The sequence below is a fragment of the Anastrepha obliqua genome, chromosome 1 (assembly GCF_027943255.1).
Source record: "Anastrepha obliqua isolate idAnaObli1 chromosome 1, idAnaObli1_1.0, whole genome shotgun sequence".
Lineage (NCBI taxonomy): Eukaryota > Metazoa > Arthropoda > Insecta > Diptera > Tephritidae > Anastrepha > Anastrepha obliqua.
In genome coordinates, this window is record NC_072892.1 from 106,350,922 (window position 1) to 106,375,915 (window position 24,994).

At 36.1% G+C, this 24,994-nt stretch overlaps 1 protein-coding gene across 1 annotated transcript in view; it reads left to right on the forward strand.

Moving 5' to 3' along the window:
- LOC129236403 (uncharacterized) overlaps nt 1-24,994 on the forward strand; it is a 391,692-nt gene that overhangs the window by 160,926 nt on the left and 205,772 nt on the right. Inside the window, exon 9 of the mRNA XM_054870777.1 lies at nt 8,238-8,374. Within this exon, the coding sequence (XP_054726752.1) occupies nt 8,238-8,374 (137 nt within the window). The remainder of the gene's footprint in view (nt 1-8,237; nt 8,375-24,994) is intronic.

Genomic DNA, 24,994 nt, shown 5'->3' on the forward strand with positions numbered 1-24,994 from the left:
ATGTGTACTAACAGTCAAGAAGGTAAATATTTACTCCGATAGCCAAGCGGCAATAAGGGCCCTCGGGTCTATGACGGTGCATTCGGAATTGGTCAAGGAATGCTTGACCTCACTTTCGACTGCGTCCGAATTCTTTGACATCAGCCTCATCTGGGTTCCCGGTCACAGGGACATTGCGGGAAACTGTGAGGCGGATGAGCTGGCTAGACAAGGGACATGTGAGGTGATTTCCCCGCGGAGGGAGAAAATTGGAATCCCCCTGACTACCTGCGGTCTGCTCCTGGAAAGATGGGCATCGCGCAAACTCAGCGAGCGCTGGGAAAATGCACAAACGTGCAAAGTCGCGAAATCCTTCTGGCCACGTGTGGACCGAAGGCACTCGGGTGAGCTTCTGAGGCTGACAAAATATCAGCTCTCCAATCTAGTGGGTTCCCTCACAGGACACAATGCGCGAGGAATGCATGCTGTGAGACTTGGAATCATCTCGAGTCCTTTCTGTGCTGGATGCATGGAGGATGAGGTGGAATCATCTCAGCACCTTCTCCTTAGCTGCCCTGCCCTGGCGGGGCTAAGATTCAGGCATCTTGGCTCTCACTTCTTTGCAACGCCTGCTGAGATAGCTGGCGCTGACATTAAAAATCTGATGAGTTTCATCAGCAGCATTAAGCGGTTGACGCAAACATAGTCATCGTTCATAATCCGCACGCTCCTAACCTTCCCATCACCACCTCTCCCCGCCCTCTCCCTGCACCTTATCGGTCCTTCCCCTCTCCTCACTTCCTTGAAAATGGTATCACAAAGGACGAATTTCTCTTCGTCCAAGTGTGCCCACTCCCTGGGCAACCATGCTAACCTAACCTAACCTAACAGCCGGAGAGTGAGCGTGATTTTGTTAACTTTCATGCCCTTATCGGCATGATCTGCGTGTACCCAGTTTGGCGGAGTTTGATACAAATATTAAACAGCCAGTAGGCAAATGCCCATTTGTTCCCAATATCCATCAATCCATCGATGCTCTCAACTATCGACAGTTTGACAGCTCTGGTGGGAATTGCTGGAACAATTGCAACTTCAGCAGTAGTATATGGCTATTCAATAGGTGCGCTTCAACTTTTTTCCGATAGGGAGGGCGAACGACGCAATATTTTTTATTTTTTGCTTGTCATTTGTAAACTTCATTAGTATACATTTCATCATGGAGCGCTACACACTTGAGCAACGATTGCAAATCGTGCAAATTTTTTATGAAAATAATCGTTCTGTTGCTGCTACTTTAAGAGCATTACGGCCATTTTACGGTCCATTTAACAAGCCGTCCCGTTTTGGGGTTATGTGAAGTCATTGGTCTACAGTAACAAGCCGGCGATGATTTGTGAACTCAGAGCCAATATTGAATGCGAAATTGCTGGAATTTCGGCCGATTTATGCAAAAGAGTGGTTGAAAATTGGGTTCAACGATTGGACTTCGTAAAACGTGCACGCGGTGGCTATGCAAAAGAAATCGAATTTCATACTTAAATGTATATGTTCAAACTCGATAATAAAAAAAAAATTAGTTAAAAAAGTCAAACCGTTTGTGTTTTTATCAAAAAAGTTCAAAAGTTGAAGCGCTCTTACTGAAAAACCCTATAGAAACAGCTGGCAGTTTAGATGAACTGATTTAGATGGACCGACAACAGATACAGACGCTTGGGTCAATGGCTCACTATACTATCAAACAGAAGAGAAGGCAGTAGTTTGCACATTTTCCGATGTTTCATTTCCTTCTGAACCACTTGTGAACGCAATAGGTGAAGTGGATACTATCGATGACGTTAAGTCTCCATACGCCCATTGGAGTGGTACTTGCCCGCAGGAACCTGTTATGTCAATAGACCTTGAAGAAATGTTAAAGCGGTTCCCGAGTAAAAATCAGCCGAGGAGGAGGAATGTTATAGTGTTAGTGGGAGCATGCCCCACATACGACTGGTGTGAGGGCACCTTTGACAATGTTTCTGACATTTCGATTTTGAAAAGAAAAAACAAGAATTGCTTGTTTGGAATATCTTTTAGTTAATACAATTTACTAATTGGTCACATTAACTACTCCCTAGTCAAATCCGAATGCCTCCATTTGTGCAATAAAGACTAGATTATCGTCTGTTGGATGTAATACCAGAATGTTTTGGCATAGTTATTTGGATGGATACTTTTCTTTCAGTATTTTCAGAAACACAGGTCTACTGAAGGATAAAGAAAACAACTACTGTCAAACACTACAACTTTCTACTACCGACTATCCTGCGTTTCAAAACTGTCTTCAATACAAGCTTTTCGAATCTCGTTTACATTAAATCAATAATCCAGCAAGCGGTTTTATTCAATAGTGCTTTGATTATTTTAGTAAAGAAGAGTTGCCTTTGCTCAGAGTTGCCTCAAAATGAGCTCCAAACAGTTTCTTCGAAAACAAAAATCTATCGACTTGAAAAACGCAACGATGGCGACATCTATTTTGCTTTACCGCACTGCTAATAATCTCCATATTTTTCCCAAAACTTTCATGATCCTGACGTAGAAATGAACTACATACATCAATTCTTAAACGGAAAAATGCACGGCCACAACAATGTTTCCCCATAAGCATCCGAAAAACGGAAGCAATTCAATTCTCAATTTGACGCTCAATTGTCTGAGAAAATCCGAGGAATGCCGCATATACCGCATGACACAAACTTTCCTGCTTCGTTTGCAAACCCATGCGTTTCTAAAAACAAGTGCGTACAAAAATGTGACAATTTTCCAAACTTTCCGCAAAAAGTATTAGAGTTTATTCAGGACGCCAAAAAATCTGTGCCCCAAAAGTGAAAATTTGCCTGCTCAATGATCAGGAACTGAAAGAAACAAAACAAAACAAAAACACAAAGAATGGAGTAAAACTGGAATGTTTAAAACAATTTGGCAAACGTAATTTTGGAAGAGAATGAAGGAATTTGAATTTTGGAAGAAATGAGAAGACAAATTGATATCGCAAGCCAAATGGCCAGTAAAGGACTGATTGTGTGAAATCTCATCTAATCTTACGTTGGAGAGAGGGGCGGTCTCGGCAAATATCACGCAATTTTTTTTCTGATTGAAACAAAAAAAAAATTATACTATTTTGGTCCATTATCCAGATTGTACATGCTTAAGATTTAATCTTAAGCGTAATCGTAGTATGATTAAGATCATTCACTAATTCGTTCGAAAGAAAATAATTTCATTCATACTTCGACTTATACATTACTGCTGTCAAAGCACCATATTTGTTTTATACCAAATAGCTCCATTTAATCTGAATTTACGGTACAGTGTAGCCCGTCGTTTGTTTTCGCGCCACTATCAGCCGAACGCGCGACTCGATGAACAAGAGCGTACGAGCTGAGTGGCAGCGACACACGGACAGATTCCAACCTTCTTTGTTTAGAGAGAGCCAATATTTACTCCAGGTACATTGCCGTTGATTCATATCAAATTTTTATGCGTGCCTATTTGTTTTTTTTTTAGTTTTTTAACGAGGGCGAATGTCAACAAATTTTTATTAAGAGTTACAAAGGGAAATTGTTTTAAATTTTTTTTTAGGTTGTGAAATGCGATGATAAGAACTGCTGCAGCCCACGCCGGAGTAATCTGCATATGATTCTTCACGACCGTTTTCTGCCACCTCCATACCCCATCACTTAGGTTGATTGAAGTTTGATAATTCCGGACTTTAAAGAACATGACGGAAAGTCATTTGCTCCATTTCTAATACGCCTACTGATTCAACCGCTGAATGCCTTTATCAGCACGCCTTATGATCTCTATTGCCCAAGTATACGTGATGATTTAGAGAAAATATGCTGCAGTACATGCGGTATTTACTTCGCATCTATCACAAGATCTGCAGAGCACAGGCGAGCAGCTCACATTGCACCAGCTAAGCAAGCGCGTATGTACCGCAAAGTGCGACCCTCACGGATTGTCGAAAGACGAGCTAATGAGTTACTGTGCGCAAGCGTCAACGGCTTAGAGTGGATAGATCAGAACGAAGTTGAAAGAGCAGATGATTTTACTGAAAATCTTATGGACATGTTGGTCCCAATAGTCTCTCTTGAAACCGCGCATGATTCTCCGCGGACTGAATTAGAGTAGATATTCTTTTTTTAATCGCAGTAGTTACGATTTAAGTCTTCAATTTTTAACTTTTTATAACACTTATAACTCTCAGCAATATTGATTACTAGTCTTAACTAGTCGTAAATAAAAGCACGAAGCAAATTTTTTTTCTTTTTACAATAACAATCCAACGCGTTTACATAAGAAACCCACATTTTGAAAAATCTCACGTGAGATTGGGGGATGGGGTAGGGGGTTGAATAAAATCTCACGACATCTCACCAGGCAGGGAGGGAGGTACAGAAAATTTAAAAAAACACCTCACGTAATTTATGGACGCCCCCTTATGAGCTTAGGAAATTTATCCATAGCAGAGAGAAACAAATCAATCAATCCACGGAATTTTGCAGAAGTTACTCGTATTACCCTTCGAATAAAAAGTTGTTTGGGATAAACTGAAAACCCCGTTTTTGCACGCATGAAAAGAAAATAGCATTTATAGGAAGAGCAATTTTCATAAACGAAAAAATCCGTTCATCCAAAACTAAATTTTTATAAGTAATTGCAGAACAAACTTGTTTGATTTGAATCGATTGAGCCGCCCAGTAATTTTTTAAGTTTGAATTTTTGTATCTGTCTTTATTTTGCAAAGTAGCGCAAAATTAATCATCCAATTTTGTTTTTCAATAACTTTCTTACTAAATAAAAAAACTGAATTCAAGTGATGGAAACCCTCAGCGCTCCACTGCTTGTCTGCTTGTATGCTGCAGCTCTCTTATTCTCAAATCTCAGACATGATTGGCATACCACACCATTTGCAAAAGGTTTAAATCCAAGGATAGGCTGATAAACTTTGCGCCACATTGCACTTTTATATACATACTTACGCACATATACACCCTATATACAAAATAAATAAGCAATACAAGTTAGTAAATTAATTTGATTAAATTTTCTTTAATGCGAATGATTTTTGTAAGAAGAAACTACAAATATCTGCCCACTTTTTCTCGCCACTGTACATACAAACCTACGTAAATATCGTCTTTGTTCGCTGTATTTTATTTGGTCAAACCAATTTCATGCTTGAAAGTGATTTAGTGATCAGAGTGGAGAATGTAACCAATTACGCCACACTCCATCCTATTAGCCTAATTTTATGCCAAGCTACTCAAATTCACTATAGTGCTTCTCATTTAGTCGATAAATTTCATATAACCTCAGTTCAAATGAATCTCCTTGGCTTCGTCTGGATGCACTCCATGTGGACGTGGTGTATCTACGAGCAACTGCTGTTTTGTATGGGAATATAAGTAAAACGCGCGAAAGCGTGTCTAATGGGCCGCATTTAATGCGTTTCTCTTTAGTAGACAGCTTTGGGAAACAAATATATATTTACATACCGATTGTATGCAAATTAGGGACGTTCAATTTGTATGGAATGACTATACCGACGTCGTTTCTCGCAGATTTGAATTCTATGTATATAAAATTCTAGAAAAAGGCTTTCGAGCTTGGCTCTAAAGTCAATTTCGAGGTCCCCAAATTTTAAAACCAGTTATTTTTAATTAATACGAAATTTGAGAGGGAGTTGGTTGAGAGAGTGTGCGATTGAAATTACAAAAGATCTAATATAAAATCAAAATAAGTGTAAATATGCTAATTGTAAAAAAACGAATGAGTAAAAATTAAAAATTAACAAAACAAATTTAAATATGTTGCGGCTTTTTGGACGTTTTAGCTTGATATATATGTCTATTAAAAAACTTATTTAGAGTAATTTTTCCTCTCATTGCATATATCATAAAATACTTTGTAGCGCCATTATGGGGTTCTATCAATGAAAAATAAATATAATAAAGTACAAATTTGTTTTAAAAAAAAATCATAATATATAGTTTTCATATCAAAGTCGTATACACAGGGTTGCGCAACATTAATCACTCCATGGGAAAATTTATAATTTTTGCAAATGGTGTCATAAGTCAACCATATTTGTCACTTGTGAACTAAACAGATTCGGTACACAAACAGTTATTTGCGTAAAGGTGAAAGTAAAGATTTCAACCATTCAAAATCATTTTTGCTTTTGTATTTAGTAAAATTTATTTGTATGTAGTAAATTTTGTGCCACCTTGTATAAAAGATAACTTTTGTTAACATAAACTTTGGAGGGCTCGAAATTGACTTTAGAAAATTCAATCCAGAATCTGCATTCACTAGCAACGTTGCCAAAGAAAATTGACCCCCCCTAATGTATTGCTGCATACATATATATTTATATGGCAACACTTACTTGTACACAAAAGTGTGCAGTGTAAATATTAGTTAAATATTTTTTACATAAAAAACAACATTGGGCACAGCAGGCGCCATACGGTGTGATGAGTGCGGTCCAGTTTGAAAAAATTTTAATAAAATGTTCTAAGCATAATAGAAAAATTATAAATAGTTATGCATATATATGTAATAAAAACAGCAAATAAAAAATCAAAAAAAGCTATAGTCAGAGAAGCAGCTGAGGGCAACAAAAATCCCAATAGAGTTGCTCACTGTGGCTTTTAGAAGAACTTTTTGTATTCATCTCTATGCGCTCCATATCAATGTCCATGCTGTGCATCAACTTTGACCTCCATCATAGCCTTTCATTCTTTCAACTCTGCCTGACTGACCACACCATGCCAAGTGTTCATTCTAAGCCCTACCGCAAATGATTTTTGAGTCGGTTGCTGGTGTGCGCTATGGTTTGCTGCCCTGCAGGAAATCTACTACTATACTGAACTTCTAGCTTCTAGAGAATATAGCTGACTATTTCGTATTCCTGCGCCTTCAAATGCAAGGAAGTGATAAGTTATACAATACATTAAAGTACACTACGCCCGGAAGTCCCAATGCCCTCCACTTACAGCCTCTCTTCACTAGTTCTGAACTGTTGCAAAATTCGATAGAAGATATCTAATACGTTCTGCATCGCTCTTCAAGATGCGTAGTTCTGATCTATAAAGTGTTAAATTCAACAACTAATCTATGAGCGCTTCCATGTCATTAGATAACTTCTGGGCATTGTCTTCAATTATTATTTAAAAGGTTTTGTTTTAGGCGTCAGTTGTAGAAGGAGACTGAAAAAGTGTTTTAAACGTTTTAATAAATTTGAAATTTATTCTATATTGAAAAGTATGGTATGAATATTTTTGAAGTAAAAATCAAGGTTTAAATTCTTGAGGAAAAAAATAAACCTGCTTAATAAAGATATAAAAAAAAAAATTAAAAATGATATAAATAATAAAAAACGAATATAATAAAATTTTTGAAATTTAGCCCATCAAATGTCCTGCTGTCAAAATTCGTCACTAGCGAGTATTGTTATACCTTATAAAACTGGTAAAGCTCACTATTTTTACAAACAAATGTAATTTTTGGCAGCGTTGCCAAAATATGCTTATTTATACCAGTTACTTCATATTTTCGCCACTGTCTTAACACTTAGCGAAACGAAGAGGTCTTATAAACAACTAAAGCCGATGCCCCTGATACAATAGTCGAAGGAGTAGTGCATAGACGTTCAGAAAATCCTTAGTTCGATTGTTTGAGTAAGAAAAAAGCATTGTTTATTTGATTTTATTTTTCCTTAATATTTTTATTTTATTTGTTCATGTCGGCCAGAAGCTGTAGTCATTACACGATGCGAAGTCCAATTACATGCAATTATCTCTCAGTGAAAGCAGCTATCCGCCTCGTAATTGTCAAAATGCAACTAGTTCTGACCCAGAAATTTATTTCACTAGTTCCAGCATTCCCTAGAGAGTCGTTTGTGACTCATAGTGGTGGCAACTTTTGACCCATTCAAATTTATTTTTGCTCGCTTTTATGCTGTAATTTGTAACGCTCATTAAACTTGCCGCTAACTTCAGCTTTATTTATATTTTTATTTTTTTATTTTTACATTTTTACATTTTATTAACGATTCTCTTTATTAGTCCTTATTATACATTTATGAAAGAGGATGGCTGCTATGTATGTACATATGTGTGTATGTATGTTTGTATGTATGTATAATGCATACATTTCTATATATAGGGCTATTTTATTTAATACTTACATTTTTTTTATTTCCCCATTTTCAGATCCACCAACTGTGTCGGTGCACTTAGCCAATGAGGATCCCAGTCGCTTTGTTACCAAGGCTGAGGGTCAAAATGTGACTTTCAAGTGTCGCGCGGATGCTAGACCACCAGTAATGTCGTATGCCTGGTTCAAAAACGTAAGTGAACTTAATAATTTAATAATTTTAAAATGGATATAATTTTGCAAAGTCACAATGCGGTATGCATTTTTCATATTCGTATACTCGGAATTGATTCTTTGCTTGAATAGGTTTTTAAAGTGTGGGTAATTAGAAATAAATTTTGAGTGTACACTTCTTCGTTGTTTGGAATCTGCAGCAAGAACACAAAACTCCTTTGTTTCAAATAAAATGTTAAGTGGAAAACTGTGGAATTTTATTTTCTAATATATTTATATGTGTAGCCTTAAGTGGCACAAACTCAATTTGAATCGAGTTCCGTAGGCGAAGACTCTGCTCACATCTGTTTACTTAAAACCGTTATACCAATTATATTGGCTATGATTGTATTCGAATGCAATCTTAATTAAAGTTTTACTTTTGACTTTGTCATAAATATTTTTGAATAGGGTTGCCAACTAGTTTTAAAATGAAAAATTTAATTAATTAAGCACTTGAAAAATTACAATATAATACTTATGCAATGATCTACAAACTGATAGCAAATTAAAAATATTGTTTAGCATATATAGTTCAAACAAAATTTTGAATAGTGGTGCCAACGAGTTTTCAAAGTGGAAATTGTAATTTAGCAATCAAAAAATTATCAATCACTTCAAAAATTAAAATATAATAAATAATAATAAATTAGTGAATAGATAAGTAACCAAAAATATTTTCGAACAGAGTTGCCACGTAATTTTCAATACCAAATTAAAAATGAATTAATCATTTCAAAAATTAAAATACAATATGAGTAGGCAATAAGAAAACTGATGTTAAAAACGCGCTGTCGAAATTGATGTCAGCCTTAAAACCGTCCGCATAAGGTTACCAAATGCTACAAATTATTAAAAAATATAACTGAAATGGAACAATATGGTACTGAAATTAAGTATGTTTTATATGTATAACTACCATCCCATCAATAAACATATTTGAGCAAGGCTTGCATATAATTATCGATTTGAAATTTTTAAAGTTAGTTCCTTTCAGAAATTCCATATGGCAACCTAATGGTTGTCACCTAATTTTAATTGCAAGAAAAATTAAAAAATCGTATTTTTGCAGACTTTTTATCACATACTTTGCGATTAACGATAAAGTTAAGTAAAAATTATTTTTCTGATGGCTTTAGATAAACCATTTGTACAAAAAAATGCATGTAGAAATGGCTCTTTCTTTCCATGGTGAAAAGAGTTCAAAAAGTGTGGCCAACATAAGCTGATTTACTGACGTAACATGGGGTGTGACAGCGGTTTGTTAACGTCAAAACTGAATTTGTGTTGGTGATATAAAAAAATCAACGAAAATCAATCAAAAAATCAATCAAATTACTTCATTGCCGTCTCAACCGTATTGTGGCGAATATTATACCTTTAAACGGCTTTTAGCGAATTTGAAGGAATCACGAAAAAATCAACATAGCCCTTCACTTCGTTGTCATCTGAACAAATACTGATTGTGTGAATACATCTAAAATGAGTGGGCAGAATTCTGCTGCGGAGACCCTGATGAAGTGGCAAGCAAATTTACTCTCACAATTTACCTCCGGAGAGCCAAATATTGTAATTTATCATCTTGGTGCATACACAAATAAAAAAATAAATAATTGGCGCGTACACTTCTGTTAGGTGTTTGGCCGAGCTCCTCCTCCTATTTGTGGCGTGCGTCTTGATGTTGTTCCACAAATGGAGGGATCTACAGTTTCAAGCCGACTCCGAACGGCAGATACTTTTATGAGGAGCTTTTTTCATGGCAGAAATACACTCGGAGGTTTACCAATGCCTGCCGAGGGGCGACCGCTATTAGAAAAATGTTTTTATTAATTTTGCTTTCACCGAGATTCGAACCAACGACCTCTCTGTGAATTCCGAATGATAACCATTCGGCTACGGCGGCCGCCGGTGCATACACAGGATTACATTATTATTCAGGTCATTGCAAATATTGACAATTTCGAGATATTTGATTTTAAAGATTATTTAAAAAATAAATTTTTTTTTCGCTTGTACGTCCATATTTCCACAATTGAGCGCCGAAAAAGAAAAGACGTACTAAATAATAATGAGGGACGTAGTAGTGACAATTTAGATTTATTGGAGGTTTGCTCCTCTACCTCATAGTATAATGTGCTCTCTACTCATCATAGTATCTCATCCAGACTTGGTTCCCTTATTAAACTTAAGGTAGAGCTAGGTTGGATTGAGCCTTATGTATCTTCTGGCTGCAAATGGCCGAGATGTCTCAACCTTCCTCGCGATATTGCGCTGCATTCAAGGAGATGGTGTATTGGAGTCTCCGGGGATTGGTCGTAGAAACGATAAATATTCCAATCCTGTGCAAATGACTGAGCAATCTGAATGTGCTGTGAGAATTTTCAATTTATGCTTAGGAAGGGTTATGAGTTTTCTAAACCTCTTTTGGCGTAGCCCTATAGTTTGGTGCCAGCTAACCTCTCTTAACTTGAGCTCTTCACTTCTTACCTTCTCCTTGACGAGTGTTGGCCCATAATCAGGAAGGGCTCGCCAGGTGGTCGTGGTCTGCCCACATCTCGTCTAGTCTGTTGGAGTCAGGTATATGGTACAGTTAAATATTTGTGATGTTTGATGCAGCACTTAAATTAATTTAAGTAATGCCGAATTCTGAAAATCTCTGCGAGCTTAAAAAATCACCGCCGACAAAAGTTCACTGCCGTTTGGAAATCCAGCATCAATATTTTGAGAAAACACTACATTTCTCTCGTATTTCGTTCGCATTGCGGTGTGGCGCTGTCATCAAACCATTTTTCCTTCCAAAATAAAGCAGAAAATGCGGTTTCTGTCAACAAATTACGATTTCGACACACGTATGTATGTTTGTTAGCAACGTTTGTATTATATTACTGATATTTGCTTGGAACAAAAAGGTGAGGCATGCCACTATACAGCCCACAAAGTAATAATTTTGTGGCAAACAATATTTTTGGGTGGAATAATTTTACGATATTTTGCTGCAATACTCGTATGACTGTTTCCGCCTCAAGCTCGCTCGTTATTTACCTGTGTTCAAAATAATGGGAGTGTGACATATTGGGAAGTTTTAGAAAATTTCTTTTTTTTCATTAACATTAACTATTTTTTTATAGAAATGGCTTGTTGTACAACAAAACTACGTAAACGAAAGTTTCAAACTTTAATTTTAATTTAATTTTGTTTTTATAAACGGAGTGTGGGCATTTGCTTGAATACATCTTTTTATCTTCTTTTTTTTTACTATCTAAAAGATAGAGTTTATATGAATAAATCAGGAACAATTGAAGTTTTAAAAGATAACAGCTGAAGATAGCTGAAAATTGCCAAGATAGAGCACAAATTATGCCTTGAGATATTTAACCAAACTTTTCAATACCCAAAAAGAAACGACTATCGTCCCCTTATACCAGAAACATGAATATGTAAAAATGAAAATGTTGGTGAGTCAAGTTTCAAAGCGTTTCGCAACCATAAACTTCAAAAGTTTAGTTTCTTTTTAAAAAATGTTTGTGGCTTCCTTGTACGCATCGCAATCTGGGTTTTGGTATAGCATAGAATTTTCAGAGGTTATTCAAATCAACTTAAAATTTAATGAAGGAAAAATAGTAGGAAGGAAAGTAGTAAAAAATATGAAACCCGCTACAATATATGGATTTCAATAAACAGATTATTATTTAATATTCAAAATATATTTTTAATTTAAATATGTAACGTTGTCTTTTTTTTATTATTTAAAACTTATAACGTTGTGTTTCTTTTTTCGTAAAATATTTCTCTCGTATTTTTAATTGTAAGAAAAACGCCGGAAAACTAAAACAAATGCGTTTAGTAAGCTGCGCGAACAAGAGCAACACTTGTTTTCCAGCGGCCAGCCAACGCTGTCCACACTACAAAGGTAGTTATTGGCAAGCACCTAAGCTCTGCTCACCGCCGATTACCAAACGGAATCAGTGATGGTAAATGATTTTTTGAAAAATCCCTACACAGCCCAAAAAAATTCCCTACTTTTCCCTACGCTTCAAAAAATTTTCCCTACAAAATTCCCCACATATTTTTCTCCTGTGTTTACACTATAATGACGCACTTGCAACGTCAAAATTGAATTATTTGCTTAAGTTTTGGGCTTGGTGCTATTCTGACACTTTATAAGACAGTTTAATAAGACATTTTATTTCAAAAATATATATAAATACACATATTTATTATATTATAAACACATATATGAAGAAAAATTCAGCAAAAATACTAAAAATTACACTTTTTCATTACATTCAGTTCTGTTTAAAACAAGACAGAGTTTCTATTTTTTCAGAATCCGGCACGATTACTTTTAAGATTGGGATAAAATGATCCACCACTTGCAGCGCGACATTGTGCTCAGCGAAGAACATGCTATATCTTATTTCGAAATTTCTGAAACCATTTGGTTTACTCGGCTTTTTTTTTTTAAACTGTTTATTTTAGGTGTCTTTTTTATTGTCTTCATATTTTTTGGTACGTTTTTGCTTCGGCGTGCTTCTGCAAATCAGAATTGCCGCAGTTTAAAACTTTGTCGCACTCAGCGCATTTGCATTTGAATGGATCGTTAGCCACAGCTTTCAACCAGCCACTAAAACTGTCGTCGTCAAGCCACTTGTTATTGAACTTTTGTTTCCGATACTTGAATTTTTCTCCTGGTGTTCCTCCGAAAAGTCAGTCGAAGAGGAGGAGCTCATTTCTGTAAATTATATAAATTTTAAATATAAAAAAAGCTAAAACTAAAAAAAAAAACGCGAGACAACTAACAATTTTCGCGCGAAGACAAAATCGCGTTAGCGTTAACGAGGAAAAAATGGCAATGTTGCCGTATTAACGCTTTAAAAGTAAGGAAAAAAATACTGGCATGAAATCTTACTGCGGCTTTTTATTTTAAATGAACTTTTTTAATATTTCCCGCTATTGTAAAATTTTTTCTGTCCTTTTTGAAAATTCCCTACATTTACAGAATTTAAAAAAATCTGTCCTTCTTTTTCGACAAATATCCCTACATGTAGGGAATTTTCCCTACATTTACCATCACTGAACGGAATGTGTTCTTTCCAAAAGCGCGCAGGCTTTTTATAGGCAAAATCGATCCTATTAAAAAATTCAAATTTAGAGTTTGAAAAAAGACATCTAGTAGTCATTACAATTTTAGGGATTTGGAAAATTCAAATTTACAGTTTGAAAAAGACATTTAGTGGTCATTACAATTTTAGGACATTGCCATATAAGAAAACTTTAAATTAAATCTTAACTATTTGAAGGTATTGCCATATAGAAATAAATACATTAATAAATTATAAAATAGGTATAAGTATGCTACAAATATAAAATATTAACTTAAACTTGATATCGGCGGCCGCCGTAGCCGAATGGGTTGGTGCGTGACTACCATTCGGAATTCACAGAGAGGTCGTTGGTTCGAATCTCGGTGAAAGCAAAATTAATAAAAACATTTTTCTAATAGCGGTCGGCCCTCGGCAGGCAATGGCAAACCTCCGAGTGTATTTCTGCCATGAAAAAGCTCGTCATAAAAATATCTGCCGTTCGGAGTCGGCTTGAAACTGTAGGTCCCTCCATTTGTGGAACAACATCAAAACGCACACCACAAATAGGAGGAGGAGCTCGGCCAAACACCTAACAGAAGTGTGCGCGCCAATTATTTATTTTTTATTTTAAACTTGATATATTATATGTACCTACATATACACATATTTCAATTTGTCACGGAACTTAAATTCTTTGTTGGTTATTCGACCAAGCTCCTCCTCCAATTTGTGGAGCGCATCTTGATGTTATTTTATAAGGAGCTGGTTGGTTGGTTAAGCAGTGATTCACCAAGAATTTGCGCTTCCGTACCATTTTATTGCCACTTTGTCGCTAACAACAAGTTATACAGTTATTCCTTCACGTCTATATCCAGTCTGTGTGATTGAGAAACCTCACAAGGTTGTTTAAGTCTGTACCAGCCAACTCTTCGAAGTTCTCAGTCTCTCCTTCCATAACGCAGGGCATTCACAGAGGAAATGGAACAAACCTCCTTTTTTCTCCGGTTGATAACAACTATGACAGTGCATTTTGTGATGCATGCCCACTTTTTTGGCTGCTTGTTCGCCGATAAACTATTGTATGTAGAAGCCAGTTATGACTGCCGTTAGTCTACAGGCGTCCCGTTGTTTCATCTTTATCAATGTCGACGATTGCTTAAGGTTGTAGGTGGGCCAGAACATTCTGCAGACTTTACATATCGCATTTTCCCTCCACCTATAATCCGCGATGCGTAGGTATTTTGGGGAGATTGCATTCTTGATTGCATCCAGTGGTGTGAATACCAATTCTGCAATAATGTTACCCCTGGCACATCCCCCTCCTTCCAGTTAGTCTGCTTTTTCGTTTCCTTCAATGTTCCAATGGCTCGGGCCTCAGATTAAGGTAACGTTATGGTTTTCGCTCAAGGTGGTAAGGCTATTTCTGCTTTGTTTCACCAGTTTAGAGGTTGTTGTAGCCGAATCCCGTGCGGGTATTGCAGCTTGGCTATCCGAAAGAATAGCTATTTTGCACTTAAAAGGGAAGTCTACGATTAGTATCCTACAAACTTAAGACTGTAGCAGAAGTCCCTTACTCCATTCCTACCGAGATGGAAAAATAATGGCAAAATTCCTATTAAATGCCACCGTTGGGACGATGTAATCAGTCCTGCCCAAGATGTACTAAGTGTGGCGGAATAATAGACTAACAGGACCATAAGTTCTTCCCTCCAGTGAGTCGTTTCATTTAACCTACATGCTCTTATGGTTGGCATCTTCTTGATATGGAGATCAATCGAAATAACGTGCGTCAGTGCGTTGAGGGCATCCTTAGGACATGATCTAATTGCACCGACCGTTATTGTAGAGGCTGATCTTTGTATTTTGCCAAGTAATTTGATATTGTAATTTATTCCTATAGTTTTCCACCCAACTCCCGATTCGTATGAAAAACTGGTCCAAGACCCCATCTCCTTCCAAGCATACGTTTACAGGCATACAGCCGCTTTTCTTACCCATTCTTCAATGTTAAATTTCTAGTTAACTTTGGAGTCCAAAGTCATCCCTAAGTACTTTGCACTGGGAGAAATTAAGAGAATTTGCCCATTTAAAAGTAGTAGGGTAAGATTAGGTACCTTGCATCTAGTGGTAAAAAGCATAACATCTGTTTTACATTAGTTCAAACTTATGCCACAGCTTATACCTTAGAGTTTAGCCCACCTAGTGCCCTTTGAATGATCTCACTGATCGTGTTCGCACACAGTCCACATGCCATTACCCCCACATCACCAGCGTACGCCACTACTTTTACTCCACCTCGATTAAGTTTAATCACGACTTTACTTATCACACATAACCAAAGAAGGGGAAATAATACCCCTCTCTGTGGAGTTCCCCTATTTATCCTCTTAATATTTCCCATGTAAGCTTTGATGATCCTGGTCTCTAGCATCGAGATGACCCAAGTACTAATGCAACTGTCCACCTCTAAGTCTATCAACGCTCGGGGGATGGCATCAGTACCAATGTTATAAAAGGCGTTTTCTATGTCCAAGAATGGCTCCATGGTATACTGTTTTTTTTCTTGAGAGCCGTCTACTCTTTGAATTACCTCGGATAAGGTAATGAATGAGGAGCTTTTTCATGGCAGAAATATATGCGAGGGTTGGATATTGCCTGCCGGAGGGCGACCGCTGGAAACACTTTTCCTGTTTTTTAATAAGTTGTACTTTCTCTCATGATTTAAGGAAACTATGTTTTAATTACTCTTCAGCACCTGACCTCTCTGGGAACTTCAGGCATAAGCCAAGATATGTATTATCTATGTAGACTCCTCTTCTCTTATCCCGTCATCCTCGATTGGAAGGCTTCATTTTCTGCGCACGTTGCTTCAAACTAATGAAAAAGTAAATTGCCTAGTCTCAGTTGAGCTAACTTTTAGACTACAGCACCGCCCACTTGCTGGTTACTCGCTCCCCCAACAGTAGTCCAACCGGCTATTTAATTATTACCGGCTATAAAACATTACAACGCTACTTTCGTTCTTAACTCAATGCACATAATATACAGTTATTGATTTATCCATTTTCAGTTTCGCTTTTATGCCGTGGTCCCTTTCGAACGCTTATCCGTTTATGTTTTGCATTGGGGTCATAACTGCACACTTTGATGGACGCCCCAGCACAATTTGATTATTTACTTTTCCGCACTTAGATGACGCTAACAGCCATCATTACTCACTCCCTCTCACATCTATTTGTCTTTGCTACAGCAGCAGCCTAACCGAGCATCTTGCCAACTGTTACCAGCTGTTAGAACCAGCCATCGTTAGGTTCTCCCTCTCCGCGCGAAGTGATCGTTCATTGTGGACGGTAATATTGGTACAAGTTTATGGGAATGTTGTTGTTGGCAATGGTTAGCTTTCACACTTCTTGCTGCCGCTGCTGTTGCTGCTGCATTATTTTTGTTGTCTTGACGTTGACGACACTTTTGTGGTCTAATTTAATTTGGCAAATTGCTCGGTGAACCGCAAAGTGCTGAAGCACCACTACCAGCGCAAAGGTTATCCGCTATTGCGATTTTCTGCCGTCATCGCCGAAAGCATCATTGCGCGCTACCAACAGTTGCCGACAAACACCAAGAAGTGACAATATTCAATTTATTTGCTCGCATAAAGAGATTTTCCAATTTTCCACTGTAAATGAAAGTGTCGAAAGTGGAAAGTGCCGGCGCGTGTGGATCGGTCGATTCATGAAATTTAAAGTGCATACTCACCATACTTATGTCCTTATTTATATATACTCTATGCATACACGTATGCATGGATGTGTATGTGTGTGTGTGTGTGCGTGTATCATGCAATTGACGCAATGACTTCGGACGCAAATGACGGATTGTGTGCGAATTTGTGCATTTAAATTCCGAAGCTATATATTAACTTTGTGTTGCGTGTTAATTTACGAGTAAAGTCAGAGCGCAGGCGACGTCGGCGGTTGATGGTCTTATTTATGTCAGTTATTGTTGCGCTTCGCAACACTTTAATTGTATTCACATTTGCATGCAAACATGCGAACGCGTGCACGCCCGACATGAAAATCCGCTAGTATTCAAGTGATTCGCTTCAAGTGGATTTGGAACCATGACTAGTAAGCAAATGGGGAATTGCGGCCATAACGCATAACTTTTTAAATAGTTCCGCACCAGTGTTCAATTTGACTCTTTATTAGGTGGAGGAACAAATCCACAACTTTCTACTTTATTTCGAATATAAAATCAAGAGAGTCGCAAATGTTCTTATGCAAATTATTCCAAAGATTTTTTTGACTAGTACCAAATTTCTGGGAATCGACTAAGTGCACGCTTGCCTGCCCACAATATTTTCATGATTTTACCAACATTTTCGACAATCCCATCTTTGATGTTAATATTAACAAAACCGAATCACTGGAATCGTATCGGTACTCGATACTGCATTCGATTTATAGGTGTATGTGAACAGGCAAACACAAAAAAAAGAACTTATTGAGGGGAGTGAAAGATTAACATTTTACGTTAACCGCCTAATACTACTGAAAATTTTCAGCAAGCGGATGATATTTAAACCAGAAGTTAACGGTTCTAAGGTAATTGCACTTCATCTTCCAGAAAGCTTTTGCAAAAGAGACTAGATGTAAGGCCAAGTCTTACCGCATGGATGCCTAATGGACAATGTCCGGATAGGATACCCTCAATAGACTTTGTTAAAAAGCCTTTTTAGCCTTAGAGGTTCCCTCCAGCGCCTCCGTTGTACACGAGACAATAAAGATTTCGTGACCATGCAAGATTAACTTAACCATCTTTAAAAAAGTAGTTCATAAGTCGTCAAGGTGTCCAAATCCTCTCATTTTGCATGAAAATAACTTCACGATCTCCAGCTCAGCTCAGCTCAGTTCTCTAGCTACGCTCCTGCACTGTCTTTGTGTTCAAATACCCAAACGAGCTTAATTCCAAAGTTTTCCCATGCAGTGGAAAGGATAGTTTTGGCTAATTTTGCCAGTTACCTTGGCCATCGCAGCCAAATGGGTCAGTGCGTGACTCACATTCGCAAGCGCTCAGGTTCAAATAATCGTGAATGAAGGATCAAATGACAGGGTTCGCCCCTAGGCAGGCAGGATCAAACCGATGGGTGTATTTCTGCCATGAAAAAGTTTTTCATAAAAAACCATTTGCCATTCGGAGTCGGCTTAAAACTGTAGGTCCCTCCATTTGCGGAACAACACCAAGACGCACACCACAAATAGGAGGAGGCGCTCAGCCAAACACCCAAAAACTGTATAAGAGTTAATTATATACATAAATAACCCCCACTTTGAACACACCGCAGTGGCCCAGCAAACTTAAATTGAGCTTCATCAACCTTATAGTCAAACTGCAAGCCATCCGTGAGCAGATTCGCAGAGTCCTGTCTTCAAATAATGCGCTCCGCCCATTTTTTCCTTGATGCGATGTGGAGGAAGAGTATTGAGTCCATTAATATCACAATTTTTTGTATCCCTCTCTTCGCTCTCTTCACTTCGGCCCTAGTGGTAGTGAAGGATATATCCAATTTTCTTCTTTTTGTATCACCGATTTGGAACGATGAAATGTATATATCGCGAGATATGGTTCGCCAAAGCGGAAATCACTCCTAGCGAAATACGTTGAGAAATTTTTAATTCACCAATAAACCTTTTATTGCAGTTGTCTCACAGCTGTAATGGACGAGAAGGGCAATTTTTCACCTTTCTACAGTTTTGGTCATGCGCTGAATCAATTTCGCTACTCCCCACACAGATGTCTATCTAGCGAAGAGGTCCCCAATCGGCGTAATAGGACTACTTCTGCGTCACTAGTTCTAGAGCAGAGCAGACATACGTTTTTAGGTACTTATAATGTCCATATGGACGTGACTGTAAGGATTTACTTTACCACAAAAAACTCACCAAAGTACTGTACTTCTTCTTGCATACGCAGTTCGTGGTTGGCAGGCAGTGGGCTGGTTCGTACATCTGTAACAGCCGCTTGTCACATGAAGGGCTTCATTCCATGCGCTTTCTCTCTTTGATTAATATGTTTTGTTTTGTTTTCCATGCGAATTTAATAAAAATGTGTGTGTGAGGTTTCCACTTTCCAATGCTTATTTTTTATTTTATTTCCATGAAAGTTCTTTGTTTCTTTTATACAATTTAGTTAGCTTTTGCTGTAAATAGTTTTTACGATTTTTTTTTCTCAGATATTCTCACTTTAAAGAAACTTTTCCCTAACTAACTTTGTTTGTTGTTTATTTGCATGTAGTTAAATAAGAGGGGAAAGTGAAGCGAAAATTTTTATGCAAAGTTTGGATTGGAGATGAAGCATTTTTGTGTAAATAAACACGCAAATAAATATATTTATTCGTCTGTGTATGGATGTATCATAGATATGCCTATAGGGACTTGTAGTTTTATGTGTATGTAACTATATATATTTATAGTCACTTGTATACACTTATAAGAAAAATAATAAGTACATGATATTTTCACCATGTTTTACAATTTTTTTTTTTAATTATAATAAATTTTTAATGAAAATGTAATAAACTTCACCTAACTACACTAAAACCAATTAATCCATATCCAACCATTTAAATCAAAATTTAAAACTATGTATAAGATTTATAAAAAACCCACAAATTTTCATAAAGATTTCAAATTTGATTTGTATTGAGAATGTTGAACAATTAAACAATTTGGTTACTTAGCTTTATAGCGCATAGAATTTCAGCGAAATACAGTGCAAGTTTCAATTGGCTTAAAATTCTTGTTTATTTTTGACTTTTGTTTCTTCAAAACTCTTATTATTTTGAGGGTTAATGTATGTAAAATATATAAATTTATATGTATATGGACCCTCTGCCCAAAATTCGTTCAACTTGTGTGGGATAAATATGTCGAAAATGAGACTTTATTCCTATGTCGTCAGATTTTAAGGTCCCCCATCTGCCGTTCGGTGGCGGCTTAAAATTGTGAGTCTCTCCCTTTGTGAAACAACATCAAAACGCACACATAAGACGAGGAGCTTGGCTAAACACCCGATAAAAGGGTATAAGCGCCAATTATACAATGTGGCACAAAGTTAATAGTTTTTTTTAATAGATATAGTTATTTATAATAATTTTTTTAATAACTTTTTTACTAGATAAAAGTAAATAAAATAAAATTCAGAATTTTGAGTGGCGTCTAGTTCACATGGGGCGAAAATGATTGACGCACGACACCATTTGCAAAAATTATAAATCTTCCGATAGGGTGATTAATCTTGAGCTACTTTGTATAAATAAAGGTCAAATAATCTGGCGGAAACATGTTTTGCAAAATTTTTTCTCCTCATGCAAAAAAAAACCCCAAAAAAATGGTTCTTGATGCTGCCTCCTATATTTGTTCTGTGGCCAAAAAATTAGGCATCTGTTTTCTTATTTATTTTTCATGTAATACCCGCGATGCTAACGCTTTGAAAATTACCACTGGAATGTACTTTTTCGTAAATTTGGTATGAAAGGTTTGCAGATCGATATTTTTAAGCTTCCTTTAATAAATATCCGACAAAATAACGTCCTTTGCTTTATTTAAAAAACAATAATTTTGACTTTTTATAGGGACCGCAGAAGCCCTCCAGAACTTAAAAGGTTCCAAGCATTAAAAAACAAATATATTTATCCCTTTCTTTCTGCTCTAAGAAATTTTTGATGGCAGGAGTATTTGCATGTGGTTTTTAAATGTTTCTTAAATTGTTGAGAAAGGTGTTTATCTATATTTTATAACATTTTCTAACTTGTGAAAGCAAAGTTGTTTTTGCGCTAGTATGCCTTAATATATTTGCTTGCATATGTATATGATTTAAAGTTATGTTGAGTTTTACCTAAAATTAGGTCTTATGTTATTAAGAAAAAATCAAAAAAAATATTAAGAGAAACCCATGAACTTTTAAGGTTATATGCAATCCACGAAAAATAAAACAAACCGACCCAAAATCCCCTTTTTAAGATGTCTGATATGCTTATTTTTTGAGACTTTTACTTATTATGGTATTTTCTCAAGTCTAATATCAATGCACACATACATACATAGGAATATGTATATATATTTAATATCTTTTTTATCTCTGAGGATTTGCTTGCCTTTCTAGGGATTTCGCCTTCGGCGGGTGTGCTAATATTAAAACACTTCTTTCCTTAAATCTAATACACATACATACTCGCACCAACACAAGCAAGCACTTTCGCTGCAGAATTATAATTTATTTTTTGCAATTTTGTCACACCCACACTCGTTGATATATTTATTTATATACGCATGTGTGTAATTAATTTTTCTTTGCATAAATAAAAATCCAAAAGCAAACAAAAGCCGGATAAACCGGAAAAAGCAATAACGAAAAACATCAACAATAAAGAAAATATAGAAACAAACAAATTCGTTTAATCCTTTTGTTTTCTTAACCCCCATAATTTTTCATTTTTTGATGCAGCAGTGCGAGGGGCGGACGCATCGGCAAGTTGCAGAATATACAAAACAGTATGACAAAAAAGGCAGAAAGGAATAAAGAAAATTAAGAAACAGGAAAGAAGTGATGTCAGCAACACGCCTTTTGAACGTCACGAGCATGTGTGCCAATGGGCATAAGGTACAGGGTGTATCAACAAGTATTGTTATTTTTCAAAAATAGTTCACTTTAAATTCAAATTTGTTTTGCGAACAAAATTATTGCACCTGGTTATAGAAGTAGTTCCCAATTCGAGAGCAGCTGCAGCTCGCTTTTTTTTTAATCCTAATTTAAGGAACACTGACCTTTGAACCCTCCGTTGGGCGCCCGGCTCTGGTCAGACTTTTTTCAACTTTGGACGTGAATTTAACATATTTCTATTATAGCTAACGACTTGAGCTTGCAGGTGGCTTCCTAAAATTTAATTTTCTATAAATTTATCGATATCACCTTTAAAAAAGGATCCTCGAACAGAACACAAAAAGGTCAGATCCGGGTGCCCAATCGAAGGTTTAAAAAAGGTGTCCTGAATTTTGCTATTATTTCTAAAAATTTACAATATTTATTAAAATTTCTGAAGTAAAATGGTATATAAGTTCATACCTATGTGCTGGGTCAGCGAAAAAAGCCACTATTACTTATATCATTTCTGATTAATTTGCTTACCAGACAAGATGTCCAAAACTTAACCATTAACTTCACCATTTTCGAAATGTACCTGTTCGCCTACTTTTTTATATTTTAGTCCAATGGTCCGATTTTTATGACTCCTTTTAGTTAAAGGTTGTTTCAATTAATAAAAATCATCAAGCAAAGCTTGAAAGTTGAAAATTCTGTGATATAAGGGTGTTAATCTCCTTGGAGTTTGACGATTGTCTCCCGAGACAAAAATCCTTTTCTACCATTTTTGGTGTTTTATGGGTTAGAGTTTCGAAATCGGACTATATCGGAGAACACTCACGCACAAATCCATTCGGCAGCCTCCGTAAGTCAAGTAAAATGTTCTTAACATTTGATAATTTTATTTCGACGATAAAATTAATTACTAATTTTAAGATTAAATGAAATGTTAGATATTTTTCCTTTTTTTATGGAAATTTGTTTGATGAACTCGTTGCCGTCATAACAGGAAACTTAAACATCTATCCTGGCAGCTGGGCTGCTTCACGATGATACCCAGGAATGAAAGAATACAATAATGAAAGAATACAAGATCCTCGACTTGAGGACGGCGAATAAACAAAAGAAAACAAATAAACGTGCATCAAAAGGGGCATTACTTTTATTATTTTCTTTGACTTAAAAATCACAAATCTTGAAATCACAATAATCACCAAGCCATTCACTGAATTTTCGCAAAAAACTAAGCTACACAAAGTTTTTTTTATTTGCTCTACTGACATCCTCGGTTGTTAAAATCGCGAAAAATAAAGTAGCGGTGTGCGACAAGCGTCAGCTTCTGTATTCTGTACGCTGTAGATGGGAGGACCTCGTAGTGGATGATTCTCTTTCAATTCCGCAAAATAAAACGAAGAACTTGCCTGGTTGTTAAAGCGGAATTGGCTGGGGTTTCGGCGGACCCTCCGCAATTTGATTGCATGTATTTTATGGAAATCTTTCCAAACGTTTCCCCTTTAAATTGGCGGATAGTACGATCTAATGCAAAGCTACCTTGAAGAAAATAGTCAAACATTTATACTTTTTGTTTCGTTTATTTCATTTATTTCAAGTCTAAAATATAGTTCTTTAAGAGTTTCTATGAGCTTAAATTACTACAAATAATGAAATTTGTTAGTTAAAAAAAGAGCTTAGAAATGTGTAAAATGCATTCTTTGACACCGAGAAGTCGAACGGAATAGAACTTGAGAGACCCACCTTAGATAGGTGTTGCCACCTATTTGCTAAAAAAGAGTTATTTATTAAAAAATGTGCGTAGCTGCCATATGGATACCAAGGCAAATTAAAAAAAAACAATTCTGATAGCGTTGCCACCTGAATTTTATTACAAAAATAGCAATTTACCACACATTCCAAATTCCAACGAAAGATGCTTAAACAAGTCTTAATGAAAAAAATATTTCTAAACGGTGTTGCCACCTGCTCTTTTTAAATTAAGCACTACTTAACAGAAATAAATTAGTTGTAAAAAAATATATGGTAAACATTTATCAATGTAAAGGTAAAATAGCTTTAATTCGATAAATTTTTATGGAAAGTGTTACCATCTAATTTCAAAAAGTTTAAGGGGTTAGGGGTAGTCAGAATTTTCAAAAAATCGATTTATTTTTTTTTGCATTTTCTTAAAGTATAATGTTTTAAAAATATTGTGTAAAAATTTGAAGTGGATCCGACAAATACTTTTCAAGTTATTCAACAATTAACAAAGGGCGCTCGGCCGCTCCGCAGCCGATAGCAAAACTTTAAATGCGTTTTTCTCAAAACTATGTTTTTCAAACTGGTGAACACTGTAACTTAAAAACCGCTACGTAGATTTCAATAAAATTTATACAGCTTTTGAAAAACATAAAAAACTTGTGCCTGATCGAAGGATTTTTTTTTTTTCAAAAATTTCGATTTTTTTTTAACAATTAACTGTTGGTTTTTTCCCGAAAATCTGGAAAAAAATTTTCTGAGGCCGCCATTTTGTTCATTTTGAAAAAAAAAAAAGCTTCGATCAGGCACAAGATTATCTATTAATAAAACTAATTTTTCTTGTCCGATTGGTTTTAGATGAATCTGCAAGGACTTGTGATGTTCACCGCAAGGGACTTCTGGAGAAATGGGCTTCACACAAACAGCGATAACTTTTGCAATTATTAATTTTTTTTTTTTAATTTTGGTGAAGTCAAGTTAAAACATGATGTTTTTATGCTATGTTTTTATTTTTGTTAAATAAATTAATTAAGTAACAAAAAAAAATTCGTGAAAATCATCATTTTTTCGAGCCTCTGACTACCCCTAACCCCTTAATTATTAACGAAATTTAATTAGAGATTCTG